The sequence below is a fragment of the Ambystoma mexicanum genome, chromosome 8, assembly GCF_040938575.1.
Source record: "Ambystoma mexicanum isolate Mex_15411 chromosome 8, UKY_AmexF1_1, whole genome shotgun sequence".
NCBI classification, from domain to species: domain Eukaryota; kingdom Metazoa; phylum Chordata; class Amphibia; order Caudata; family Ambystomatidae; genus Ambystoma; species Ambystoma mexicanum.
In genome coordinates, this window is record NC_090929.1 from 1,149,377,347 (window position 1) to 1,149,390,903 (window position 13,557).

Below are 13,557 nucleotides of genomic sequence, written 5' to 3' on the forward strand. Positions count from 1 at the left end.
CCAACTACCAACCTGTCTCCCTTGTGCTTCACTACACAAAAATGATGTAGTGTTTGTCTGGTCAGTCCCTTCATTGGAGCAGTATGAAATCCCCAACCATCCCTTCTGCGACTTCCACTCCAGGTTTTACAGCATGTCGCTCCATGGAAACAGTGCTCACCGGACTGTTTTTACTACTTTTCACCACTCCCACATTTTGTTTATCGCCATCCTCCATGACTCCCTGCTGCTCGCCATACTGTTAACCACTCATCCCTCCTTCTGAGTCTCTTGCTCGTTGGCTTCCAGGACACTGTCAGACCTGGATGACCTCATATTTGTCAGGTTTCTAATTTTCCATCTCCTCTGTACCAGTTGTGGTTCATCAAGGGTTGGTCCTTGGTCCTCACTTTTTCACTCTTTGCACCTTATCCCGTGGCAAAGTCATCCCCTCCTTTGGGTTCTTGTATAATCTCTTTGCCGATGACTCCCAAATCCTTTCACTTTCCGTTTCTCATCCCAGAAATGTCTTCCCGCATCACTTACTGCCTGACTGCCATCCATCACTAGATTGTGCTTCTCTGTGTGATGCTCAACTCAGCCAAAACTAAGATAAACAACATCCCTGCCTTCAGTGCCTCACCTTTCCTTCCTTCTCCCCTTATTTTCCCCTTAACATGTGCACCCGATCGCCAGGCTCTCAGTATTGGTGTTCTCTTTGATAGTGATTTGAAGTTACAATTCCTTACCAATGCGGCTACCAGGCTAAACATCCTCATCAACTAACAGCTGCCCCTTTCCCACCTTTCATTCTGCTAAAACACGAATACACCCAAAGTGCCCTGCCCCAGAAGCTGTCTGGGGAGGATCTCCTTGTCCTCCCAACTCTTTCCCAGGAGCCATGGCAGAAAGTTGTCACAGGACACCAACAACATGCGTGGCAACTTTAAGAGACATGAAGGACTGTAGGCAAAGCCGCAGGCAGGTAGGAACCATAACTGCAGAACAGGTATATGACCAAACAGTCCCCCACTGAAATTCCAGGATAAACACCTGTTTGCTTGTGTTGGCCCTCGCAAACTCCAAAAACCTTTGAAGCACTACACACCACCTCTGTGGAACGAACAGCGTGCATGCGCGAGAAATCAAAACAAAGATGGCACCAGCCAAACATATCAGCTCAGGCTCAGACCAGCATAAAGCAGGATAGAAGCCCAAAATGCAAGGGAACCACTTCGTATTCAAACCAATCATTCACATCCCTAACTAAGTATCCCCCACATCGTTTAGGCATTGAAAAGAGAAGGGTCCAAGTGCCTGCAATGAGGGCGAGGCAGTGAGTAGGCAGACAATTGTAGAAGTTTGGAGATCAGAGGTGAAGAAAAACTTGCTGAAGATGACAAGAAAGAGTTTTTTGGGAAATCACAGGTGCAGAGGAGGAAAGGTGGCTTGAACAAGAGGCTGAGGAAGAGGCAGGGAACAACTGGACAAATCAGAGGTAGAGGTAAAGGGGGAGAGATGGTGAGGCAACATGGGAGGCCTTAAAGAGCAGAAGGGGGCAGTGTGAGAGTAGGTGGGGGGGCAGTGACGAGAGCAGGATAAGGCAGTGAGACAACCAGAGAAGGTGGTGAGATACCCAATGGGAGAGGGTGTTAATAAGGAGAGAGGTGGGAGTGAAGAAACAAACAGATCAGGTGGTGAGTCGCTAAGGTAAGGAAGAGCCAGGGCAGAGGAAGGACCCCCAGATACACTACACCTCTGTACCTGTGTGGAGGGGAGACACTAGGAGCATATGGTGAGGCAATAGTTTAGTGTAAAGAGCAACAGGGTAGTGAACTGAGAAGAACAGAGGAGGGGTCCCAAGGAATGTGAGCATGGAAGAAAGATGCGAGTAGTCAGAATGAAGGAGCTGTGTGTCAGTATGAAAACCCCATGGCTAGGATTCCCTACTTCCAAACCTGACAAAGGTCAACATGAGACCTTGAGGCCTAAGCTTGATGCCTCCTAACCTCATCGTAGTGGTCACCCAGATATGGGCATGGGCAGTGTGCGCCCCTGAAACAAGATCCCACAGGGAAGGTGAAGGAAAAGACCTGGGCTGCTGGACTTGTGTAAATGAAGAGCCAGATACTCTTAAAACAGTTTGGGCTTCTGTGTAGGCATGGGAAGGGCACTTGCCAGGCACTGCTGTAGTGCTATTAACTGGCCATTGATGGTAACAGGTGCAGCAAAATGGTGCAAGTACCTGGGCATCGAATAGCAGCGCCTAGCAAATGCCTAATACCTATACACAAGACAAAACTGGTGCCTTTGCCCAGGCTTGTTTTTTTTTTATGGGACTTCAGTGAAGGGCCTGCATAGTGCTTATAAATCAAGAGGCTGAAGGCAGAAGTGGTTAAGACATTTTTATTACACCAGTAGCCTGTTTACACCTTCAATTAAGTAATTAACTCTCAGAAGACTGCTTTGAAAAAACACTGGCAGGTACTTGAGCTCAAAGTTTGATGTTATGTCTTAATTAAAGCAAGCTCAAAGATTTCCAACGAGGAGGTGTTTTAGGTGGGGAGTGGCAGGATCTGGGTGGGAATCGTCACAGGAATTAGCATAGCCATTGGCAGTCAATGGGTGGGCAAATAACACAAACAAGCGTGGTGTCCCTCCTATGCCATTTCTCCTTATGTGTTCTCTATTGCAATCGTTTTGCTAAAGCGCCACCTAACAGCCCACACTAAAAAGGATTATCGGGAAGGAGCTGGGACTGTTGAGACTGCAACTACGTTAACTGACTTTTTTTGGTCTGTTAAAACTCTGGTATTTTGTTTGTGTATGCCATGTGACCCATGGGTGCACTAGAAGGTGTGCGCACGCATGCTGGGGCTGGACTTGAGCTTATGCCTAAGTGCGTTGAACATTTTTAGCCTCTTGTTAGAAAGGTGCCCCTGTAAGTGGAGCAGCTTCACATAATCAGTATAACCAGCGCTGGTCTTTGGGCCGGTTATCGCTGAATTCGAGATCTGGCACCAGATGTGTAGCCGGATCTGGGGATCCGGCCAGAGTCAGCCGCCCCAAACTCCTGCTCTGCGCTGGGGAGAAGGGGAAAAAAAGCACCCACAAGCAAACTAACTTCCTCTGGTGACCCCATGCAAAAGGTCACAAGAGGAAGTTGCGGTCCTCAGCAATCTTTGTCTGATACATGGACCCGGATTATTTAGTTATGCAATGTTTGTCGGATACCTGTATTCTGTATAACTAATGGAGAACTATGAAGTTGTTCCGTGTGTAGGTCATAGGACATTTGGGGTTTTCTTTCAATTCTTGGGCCTGAAGTTCTGAATTTAAATTGTAAACGCAAATCTACAGACTGCAAGCAATAAAACTGAATTTAGAACTGGACGACCTACCCACTTGTGGCATGATGAGAGCGTGCCATTCCCGTGATCTTCCTCTTTACAGTTTCTCCATTCCCACGCTTAACAACACATCAAAAGTGTGGCTCAGTAAGTGCTTTCAGCATTGGCAGCGAGTTATAGAAGAACAGGTGTGTTGTGTTTGGGGTCTCTGTAGCGAAACTTTGCAAGCATTTGCCTCTTTCTGGCCTCCTTCAGATGTGCGACCTGCTTTTTGCAGTTAACGTTTGAAGGGCGACCGCTGTTTGAAGCTTGTTTCATCTAGGAATTATTTCAAAAGCCGATGGGGAGACGGGGGGGTGGAGGGGGAGGGTAGGGTGGAGAAAAAAAAATCCCATACTAATATGCCCCTTTCCTGTCTAGTTGGAAGAGTCAAACCGCAGGGCAGGTGGCAGTGCCTAGATCACGTGAAAGAAAAATCAACACCCACGCGCTGTTGTTTTTCGTATCCTATCACTTAACGGCTGTAACTACGGCCCTTTCCAAAAGTGGAAATAGATTGTGATTAAAATGCAAACGTATATTGTTGGCTGTCGCCTCCCAAATTCCTACAGCCTGCCCGAGTTTGTCTTTAGAATTGTTCTTTCTATAAGCATATGGTTGTTTCCTTCTAAAGGATTCACATTTTCGCCTGAAAACAATATTTCTGCTTTACTCTGGTGGGCAGCTTTGTGGAGGACGTTCCCACTAACTGCTGTGGTGATGTGCCATGAAAAAGGGGTTAGATGTGCTATTTTCTGGTTGTTTTAACCGCTGGTCTGTACTAATTGTAGACGTCTTTGTTAGTCTCCCAAAAAATTAATATAATAATAATATTGGCCCCATACAACCCCCCAAAACAGCGCCAGTGCCTTAAAAAGCACGCGGTGCATGGCGGCAGTGCGTTCTCTCCCCGGGCTTCTCAGTTCCTGGATTCCCTTATCCCCGCCTCCCAATGGCCCTGATTGGACAAGCCTTCCCCTCCACCACACAGGCCTGGAGACCTGCGAACAGCGCGGCACCAGCGCCATTCGCTGGAAAACCCCAGGTAAGGTGAGTTGCCTCTCTGCCCCATAGCCCCATACAACCCCCCAAAACAGCGCCAGTGCCTTAAAAAGCATGCGGTGCATGGCGGCAGTGCGTTCTCTCCCCGGGCTTCTCAGTTCCTGGATTCCCTTATCCCCGCCTCCCAATGGCCCTTATTGGACAAGCCTTCCCCTCCACCACACAGGCCGGGAAACCTGCGAACAGCGCGGCACCAGCACCATTCGCTGGAAAACCCCAGGCAAGGTGAGTTGCCTCTCTGCCCCATGGCCCCATACAACCCCCCAAAACAGCGCCAGTGCCTTAAAAAGCACGCGGTGCATGGCGGCAGTGCGTTTTCTCCCCGGGCTTCTCAGTTCCTGGATTCCCTTATCCCCGCCTCCCAATGGCCCGGATTGGACAAGCCTTCCCCTCCACCACACAGGCCTGGAGACCTGCGAACAGCGCGGCACCAGCGCCATTCGCTGGAAAACCCCAGGTAAGGTGAGTTGCCTCTCTGCCCCATGGCCCCATACAACCCCCCAAAACAGCGCCAGTGCCTTAAAAAGCATGCGGTGCATGGCGGCAGTGCGTTCTCTCCCCGGGCTTCACAGTTCCTGGATTCCCTTATCTCCGCCTCCCAGTGGCCCTGATTGGACAAGCCTTCCCCTCCACCACACAGGCCTGGAGACCTGTGAACAGCGTGGCACCAGCGCCATTCGCTGGAAAACCCTAGGCAAGGTGAGTTGCCTCTCTGCCCCATGACCCCATACAACCCCCCAAAACAGCGCCAGTGCCTTAAAAAGCACACGGTGCATGGCGGCAGTGCGTTCTCTCCCCGGGCTTCTCAGTTCCTGGATTCCCTTATCCCCGCCTCCCAATGGCCCTGATTGGACAAGCCTTCCCCTCCACCACACAGCCCTGGAGACCGTGGTCCCTCTCCCCAGCCCACCCGCTTCCTGGTTCCCCTCTGCCCGCCTCCCAACACGCCCACTCCATCCGGATTGGTTCCCAAATCCCACATCAAGGACACCCCAGGGCAGCCCTCTGCCCGGCAGCCCTGCGGCGAAGGACCCCGAGGCAAAGGACGGCCCCAAGATGTGTCCGCAGGTGTCAGCAGGGGAAGCCACCAGACACCGACAATACTGTAAGTGCTGGCATGGGTGACGGGTAGAGCAATTACTCTACTCCAGAAAGCTCCTGCCACTCTAACTTACCTTTCAATGGCCTAGACGGCTACAGACCTACACCATGCATTATTAGAGAGATATGTGACCTTCAGCCTAGACCTATTCATGGCTGGACAGCAAACACTGCGTGCAGTATAATTTAACTAGTACCATACCCCGAGAGAACCACAAAGTTTAGCTCGCGTTACATCTAGATAGAAATGTGACTGTTAGCATTTGCCACCCTAGTATGGAGTTCTGAACTTTAGAAGTGCATTTAGAAGTGCCCCATTACCCTCTCTGTGAAATGCTGAATTTAAAAGTGTACCCAATAGCCTCTTCGTGTAAGTTGAATTTAGAAGTGCATTTAGAAGATGAATTTAGAAGTGTGCCCAATAGCCTCTCTGTGAAAGTTGAATTTAGAAGTGTTCCAATAGCCTCTTTGTGAAAAGTTGAATTTAGAAGTGGCCCCAATAGCCTCTCTAAGAAAATTTGAATTTAGAAGTGTCCCCAATAGCCTCTTCGTGAAAGTTGAATTTAGAAGTGCATTTAGAAGATGAATTTAGAAGTGTACCCAATAGCCTCTCTGTGAAAGTTGAATGTAGAAGTGGCCCAATAGCCTCTCTGTGAAATGCTGAATGTAGAAGTGTCCCAATAGCCTCTCTGTGAAAAGTTGAATTTAGATGTGCATTTAGAAGATGAATTTAGAAGTATGCCCAATACCCTCTCTGTGAAAAGTTGAGTTTAGAAGTGCATTTAGAAGATGAATTTAGAAGTGTACCCAATAGCCTCTCTGTGAAAAGTTGAATTTAGACGTGGCCCAATAGCCTCTCTGTGAAATTGCTGAATGTAGAAGTGTCCCCAATAGCCTCTTTGTGAAATGCTGAATTTAGAACTGCATTTAGAAGATGAATCTAGAAGTGTGCCCAATAGCCTCTCTATGAAATGCTGAATTTAAAAGTGTGCCCAATAGCCTCTCTGTGAAAGTTGAATTTAGAAATGAATGTAGAAGATGAATTTAGAAGTGTGCCCAATAGCCTCTCTGTGAAAAGTTGAATTTAGAAGATGAATTTAGAAGTTTACCCAATAGCCTCTCTGTGAAAAGTTGAATTTAGAAGCACATTTAGAAGTTGAATTTAGAAGTGTGCCCAATAGCCTAGCCTCTTTGTGAAAAGCTGAATTTAAAAGTGTACCCAATAGCCCCGCTGTGCATCTAGAAGTGTGCGAAATAGCCTCTTTGTGAAAAGTTGAATTTAGAAGTGGCCCCAATAGCCTCTCTGTGAAATGCTGAATTTAGAAGTGTCCCAATAGCCTCTTTGTGAAAAGTTGGATTTAGAAGTGGCCCCAATAGCCTCTCTGTGAAAAGTGGAATTTAGAAGCACATTTAGAAGTTGAATTTAGAAGTGTACCCAATAGCCTAGCCTCTTTGTGAAAAGCTGAATTTAAAAGTGTACCCAATAGCCCCGCTGTGAATCTAGAAGTGTGCCAAATAGCCTCTTTGTGAAAAGTTGAATTTAGAAGTGTACCAAATAGCCTCGATGTGAATACTAGAAGGTACCCAATAGTTTTGCTGAGAATCTTGAAGTGTGCCCAATAGCCTCACTGAGAATCTAGAAGTGTGCCCAATAGCCTCGCTGAGATTCTAGAAGTGTGCCCAATAGCCTAGCTGTGAATCTAGAAGTGTGCCCAATAGCCTCTCTGTGAAAAGTTGCATTTTGAAATGTCCCCAAAAGCCTCCTTGTGAAAAGTGGAATTTTAAAGTGTACCCAATAGCCTCTCTGTGATTATAGAAGTATGCCCAACAGCCTCGCTGAATCTAGAAGGGTGCCCAGTAGCCGCTCTGTGAATTTAGAAGTATGCCCAATAGCCTCTCTGTGAATTAAGAAGTACGCTCAATAACCTCCCTGTGAAAGTTGAATTTAGAAGTACATTTAGAAGTTGAATTTAGAAGTGTAGAGATTGTCTGAAAGGGCACGTTTGAGCGTGCCTTGGTTGAATTTTGATGTGTGCCTAATATCCTCTCGGTACAAAGTTGATTCTAGAAGTGTATATAACACCACCCCTCTGGCATAGCGGGATTTGACAGTGTCCCTAATAACGTCACTGTGCCAAAGTCTTGAAAATCTACCCTATGTAGGGTGAGCGGGTGAAGTGGATGCCCTATATCGGGTGAAGTATGTGGATGGAACAAGTGAAGGGCGTGGATGGGACGGGTGAAGGGCGTGGATGGGACGGGTGAAGTGTGTGGATGGGACGAGTGAAGTGACGTGGAAAGGGTGAAACGGTAGAACGGATGAAGTAGGCAAATGAACGGGTGATGTACTTGGAACCGGCGAAGTGGGTGTAACGAGTGAAGTTGGTGCAAGAATCGAACGTGCAAAGATGACATATGTGGATGGCTGATGCATGGAGTAAGGATAACTTGGGTAGAACGAATGAAAGGAGAATTGTGAAGATGACTTATCCGTATGGATGATGCATGGACAAATGATAACGTGGATAGAACGAATGAAAGGAGTAGTTCATAAAATGGTTGAAGTGCATGGAACGGATGGGAGTGCACGGAACGGATGGGAGTGCACGGAACGGATGGGAGTGCACGGAACGGATGGGAGTGCACGGAACGGATGGGAGTGCATGGAACGGATGGGAGTGCACCGAGCGGATTGGAGTGCACAGAATGGCGGGACGTACATGAAATGGTTTGGAGCGCATGGAATGCCTGAATGAGCATTGAAAGGAACGGTCTGAGTGCTTGAAACGGTCGTAATGCACGGAACAGTCGGAGTACATGGAACGGATGAAGTTCATGGAACTACTGGAGTGGGCGCGATCTCAAGCACCTACAGTAAACCACCATATTCACATCTCCACGCTTACTCTCTTCTTTACACCACCACTCAAATAGAACACAGCGATACTATGACACCATTCGGTATAGCTGTTCTCATACCAACATCTGCCTCATACTCCCCATCACTCTAACTAAACACTGCTGGTTACTCACCCCCCAGCCTGGCGTTCTCCTCAGGCCTAACGCAGCCACGATCGGTCTGGATAATTCCTGCCAGAACGAACACATACTATTGACCTCTCAACCACCACACCTACCGCTAAGAAGAACCTATTACACGAATGCCACTCCAGCTGCACACATATCCGGTGCTCACACGCACCTTTGTCTCCCTCTACTCTCTCTACTGACTTGAACTTCGGTTCCCAAGGGCGTTCAACCTACCAGCGCCTTCAGACCATACCAATGGTATATAAGACGCTATATAAATGCAAAGTAACATAACATACAATGATATTGCCCAAACATGCGTTTCATTTTTCCTACAGTTCCGGTTAATGTCAGTCTAAACAAGTGTGTTCCCTGGCTTGCAGCATAAAACATCTATTTTTCATTATTCTTAGATTTGAGTTATCCTGGCACATAAAGAGAAGGGCCAGTATTACATGGATTACTGTAAGATGTGCGCCTCTGTGTGCCTTACTAAAACATATACCTGCTCTCATTCACCTTTGGGTGGAAGGCTGGCATTCGCATAAGACACACGCAGGTGCACATCCTAGATAATTTGGCAACTTAAAAAAGTTATTAGCTAGGAATTAAATTACTACATAGGGATAAAATATGGGCTCTTCATAAATCATAAAAATTGCCTGTTTCGGGACAGAATCTCTGTGGACTTTCTCAAAGTGTCTTTTAAATGGCTGCTGCTTTGTTTCCGGTTTATCGTCCACTGTTTGTTAGGGGAGCCTTTGCCTGTGTGCACACTCCAGTCAGGCAGGCTCCATTTTAGATAGGGCACACTTGGAATGTTGGAACACGGTTCAGTCGTGTAAAATGGCAACTTTCCATCAGATAATATTCATTTAGAGAAACTTCGGTGTTTGCGTTGTGATTTCTAACACAGAGTAGGATTGTTTTCAGTGAGTGGGCCAAGCATGAAACTCTCACTCCAAAGTATGTGAGGTGGGGCAGAGAGGGGGAAGGGGAGGGAGGAGGAGGCAGACGGGGAATGGTTGTGGGGCGAGGTTGTTGTTTAAACTAAGCATTGCAATTTGAGACCCAGTGAAGCTTGTCAACAAAAGGCTATGTTTTGCTAAATTTTGAAAATTACAGTATGCGAGGTGGGTGGTGGATCTCTGCTTCACTAAATGTGGGAGAGGGTAGAGTTAACTCCTGCTTCTACCTTTTTGTGCACACTGAACGATGCAAGACTGCTCAGAAAAATGATTTTTAAAGGATGGTCCGATGATTTGTAATTGCATTGTTTTCAGTGTTGTAAATGATTACGCTACTCAAAGTGATGTATTTTTTGTAGGTTTCGCCTGACTGAATTCTTGTTTGATCTCATTTAGTCTGTTTGGTATCAATTGCAGTGTCTCCTTTGTCTCTGTGTCCACCTGTCTCCACTTGTGGCCTTCTGTTCACTGTTCTGTATCGCTTCTATGCATTCTGTGTACAGCCAATGGTGCCTGCAGGGCCTTATCTACAACAAAGTCACTCTAGGCTACTGGCAAGTGTGTCACTGCAGGACCCATTGTAAGAGACGGGCAAACCGCAGTGCCACTTCGCCTGAGGTTCCACAAAGCCCTGCGCAGCCCAGGCTGCCCCTGATCTGCCGCGTGCATTTGTGTGCTAAATGTGCACATGGTGCACAGCACATTTCAATTAAAAAAAAAAAAACTAAAAGAAACCTCACTGCCTATTATTGTGTTCCCGCTCCTTCATGAGAATATGAACCCAGGATGTGCATGTTTCTTTTTCAGTCTGGCCTGACACCAATTCATGTTGCTGCCTTCATGGGACACGTGAACATAGTGTCGCAGCTAACGCATCACGGAGCGTCGCCCAATACCACCAATGTGGTGAGCAATCTTTGTTATTTTAGCTCGCTGGAAATTGTCTTTCATGAAACACATATTTTATTGAAGAAATTAGCATCAGAAATGGGTGAATGACATTTCAAATAATTTGTGTTAATTGTGTGGCAGAACTTGCTCCCTACACCTAGCTTATTTTGCAGAGACTTGCTTGACCGTTCAACGATTGTATCTATTCTTCAAATGGATACTGTAAGTCTGATGCAGCAGACTGCCTGACTTCAAATGGAGAATGTACAGTAGATCGGGGGCAGCCAGACTGCCTGACCGCAGGACTTGCAAATTCAACCACCCACCCCAACCCTCAGCCAGCTGCACTGGCTCCCGCTGCAACCGCAGATATCACCTTCAAATCCTGCTGCTTCGTCTACAGGACCGTCGCCCTCGAGTCCCTAAGCTACCCCGCCAGCAAGCTCTGCATGCCTGTAGGCCTGCGATCCACTATAAGTAAGGGTATGTGCAGAATTGAACTCCACCAGTGCTGGAAGGAAAGAACCAGAAAAGGGGCTTTCTCTTCTAGGCCCACAGAATCTGAAACCTCCTCCCTGTCAACACAAGATTCGCCCCTTTGCTTCTACAGTTTAGAAAGGAGCTCAACACCCTCTTCTTCAGGGAAAGGCTCCTCCATAAGACCTAGGTCCACTCACACTCCCCAACTAACCTGAGACTGGGCGATGATGAAATCCAACGCAAACTCCTTCTTGGCTAGAGTTTAGCCATCTGAGGGAAAATATGACTCCAGACTGAAATTTTTTTGGGAAGGGATTCAACAAAGTTAATTGAGCCTCAAGATGACTTTTACCCTTGGAGTGGCCCCTCAGCTGTGACTGACAGAAATACAGCCCCATATGGCTCTGATACTGTCATTCTGTCCAGGATTCTTTGGCGACTTTGTGGGTGTAGCCTTTTGAAAGCTGCTGGATCCAGAGCAGTGGGTTTGATCCCTCAATGCATTTGATCAGGTGCCCTAACTTGTAACCTTGAAACCTGCTCCAGAGAGGCCGACGATTACTGCAGATTTTTGGGAAGACCGGCCATGGCTATTTTTAGGGACATACACACAAACCTTAACACGACATGAAAGAAACCTCTATGAAATATAAATTAAGTTGTTGATGCTTACTTTTTCAGTTGGCTGTAATGATGCACTCCATAGTCTGTTGCATTTAAAATGTGCTTATAATCGCGTTCAGTGTGTCATGTTTGTAATCCAATATTATTGTTCTGTGACGTAGTAGTCAAAATCCAATCCGTCTTACCTTATGTGAGAACTTTGTTTTTCTAAATCTTTACCCTCGTTTTAAAGTTGCTCACAACACAGGAAAGTGCTCACAAGCATTGCACAGATGTTTTGAGGTGCAACAGGCTTGGTAACATAGCAGTGATTTCAAAAATCAAATCCTAACAAATACTTTCCTCTCCCAGATTCCTCATCTTCGTCCTCCCTCATCTTCATTCTAATGTGTCGAATCCCGAGATGTTGTCACTTCTCCCCAGGGGGTGCCCCTTCCCATGAGGCTAGAGTGGTGAGGCCACTACCTGATTGTCCCACTGGGGGTTGTACTCAAAGGGAGGATCTCATGGAACACCGTATGACATCCCTTACCCAAAAACCCAAAAACCCATACACCTCCATATCCCTTAGAGCCTAACCCTTTACCCAATACTCCAATGTACCTTTGTAAATCTATAACTCTCAGAGATACTGAGACAATAAATATTAGGGATGACCAAAAGGCAGTATACCAGATAAGTATTGGGACGAGGAGGAGGTGTGGAGCCATGAAGAATGCTCTATGTAACCTGAGTGAGCATTCTAGTTGTTCATGGCAAGATCAGATAAGAAGCGATGAAGGACTTACAATGTTGCTCAGCCATCCCAGGAGGAACTGAGGACCAGGAAGCTGCTCGGCTCGGGGGAATTCAAGTGGCTGCAGTCCGGGATGCCAAAGAGGAGCAGACAGCATCCCCAGCAGGTCCGACGCTGAAGGACCCTTGGCGAAGCAGTAACCCGACCTTGCAGGGGAGGGTGGACCAAGCGGTCTGTAAGGGGTACGCATACTGCAGAAAGCCAGAAGCTGCAGAGTGTTCGAGAAGCCCACGGAAGCCCGGAGAGACCCGAACAGCACATAGGCAGATGAAGCCCACAAGAGAAGTCCCGAAAGGAACAGGAGTGAACGGGCTGGCAGGTAGGGGTACCATAGGGTCTGAGCTACCACGCAACCATATAAGGAGAGATCTAGAACTCAGGAACTAGGATGCGAACCCTGAGCTAGAGAGAAGTGGGTAGAGCCATAAGGTGAAGTTTTTCCCCAATAGGGGCATAGACCAGGCCCCAACCATAAAGGCACATATCAAAAAGAGAGCATGAGTCATCTTACTTATGGCAATACTTGGCAGGAGAATAAACCAAGTCTGCAGTAGCAAAGAAACATAGTGGTGCAGGTCTGGGACCCAAACCCAAAATGGAAGGAAACTTCAAGCCATCTCCCTCGTGGCAGTACTTGGCAGGATAGTGCACCAAGTGAGCCAAAGCGGAGGCACCTGAGTCGAGGACCCTACCCATATATGAACTCTATTGCAGGGGAAGGAAGCCATTTCCCCTGGTGTTGTTGAACTGTGTTACAAAAGTGAAAGAAGAGCTAGGGGAAGAGAGTCACCCCCCCTGGTTGTATTGCACAGTGAAGCCCAGATACCAGGAGAAGGCAGTCATTCTCCTGGTAACCAATACCAGGGGAAGTGAGCCATTCCCCCTGGCTGGGATGACCTGCTAAATTAAGATACCAGGAGGAGGGGGAAATTCTTCTGGTGGCCAATATTATGAAGACTTTCTGAGACAAAGTGCAAGGACATAGGCAGTGTAGCTGCCAAGAAGACTTGTTTGAACGTTTCCTTTTTGTCTTGGAGAACAGTTTTGAACTGGGTAAGGCAGCCACTCCCCTAAGAAAAACCAAATCTGAAAGTGAACTTTTATCGCATATCCAGAAGAACGGAGCCATTCTTCAGGACCAAGATCATTTACTTTATCGATTTATACAGACATTCTGATGACACCCTTAGTATTTTAGTTGAGGCAGAGAAACCCCTCTTAGAGATAGGGAAAGTTA

The 13,557-nt window shown here is 47.1% G+C and overlaps 1 protein-coding gene across 7 annotated transcripts in view; it reads left to right on the forward strand.

The window, feature by feature from the left end:
• The window catches only part of ANK3 (ankyrin 3), a 2,768,233-nt gene that overhangs the window by 1,898,065 nt on the left and 856,611 nt on the right, over positions 1 to 13,557 (forward strand). For all 7 annotated transcript variants that reach the window (XM_069611214.1, XM_069611216.1, XM_069611217.1 and 4 more), the window contains one exon: positions 10,337 to 10,435. In XM_069611214.1, the coding sequence (XP_069467315.1) occupies positions 10,337 to 10,435 (99 nt within the window). The remainder of the gene's footprint in view (positions 1 to 10,336; positions 10,436 to 13,557) is intronic.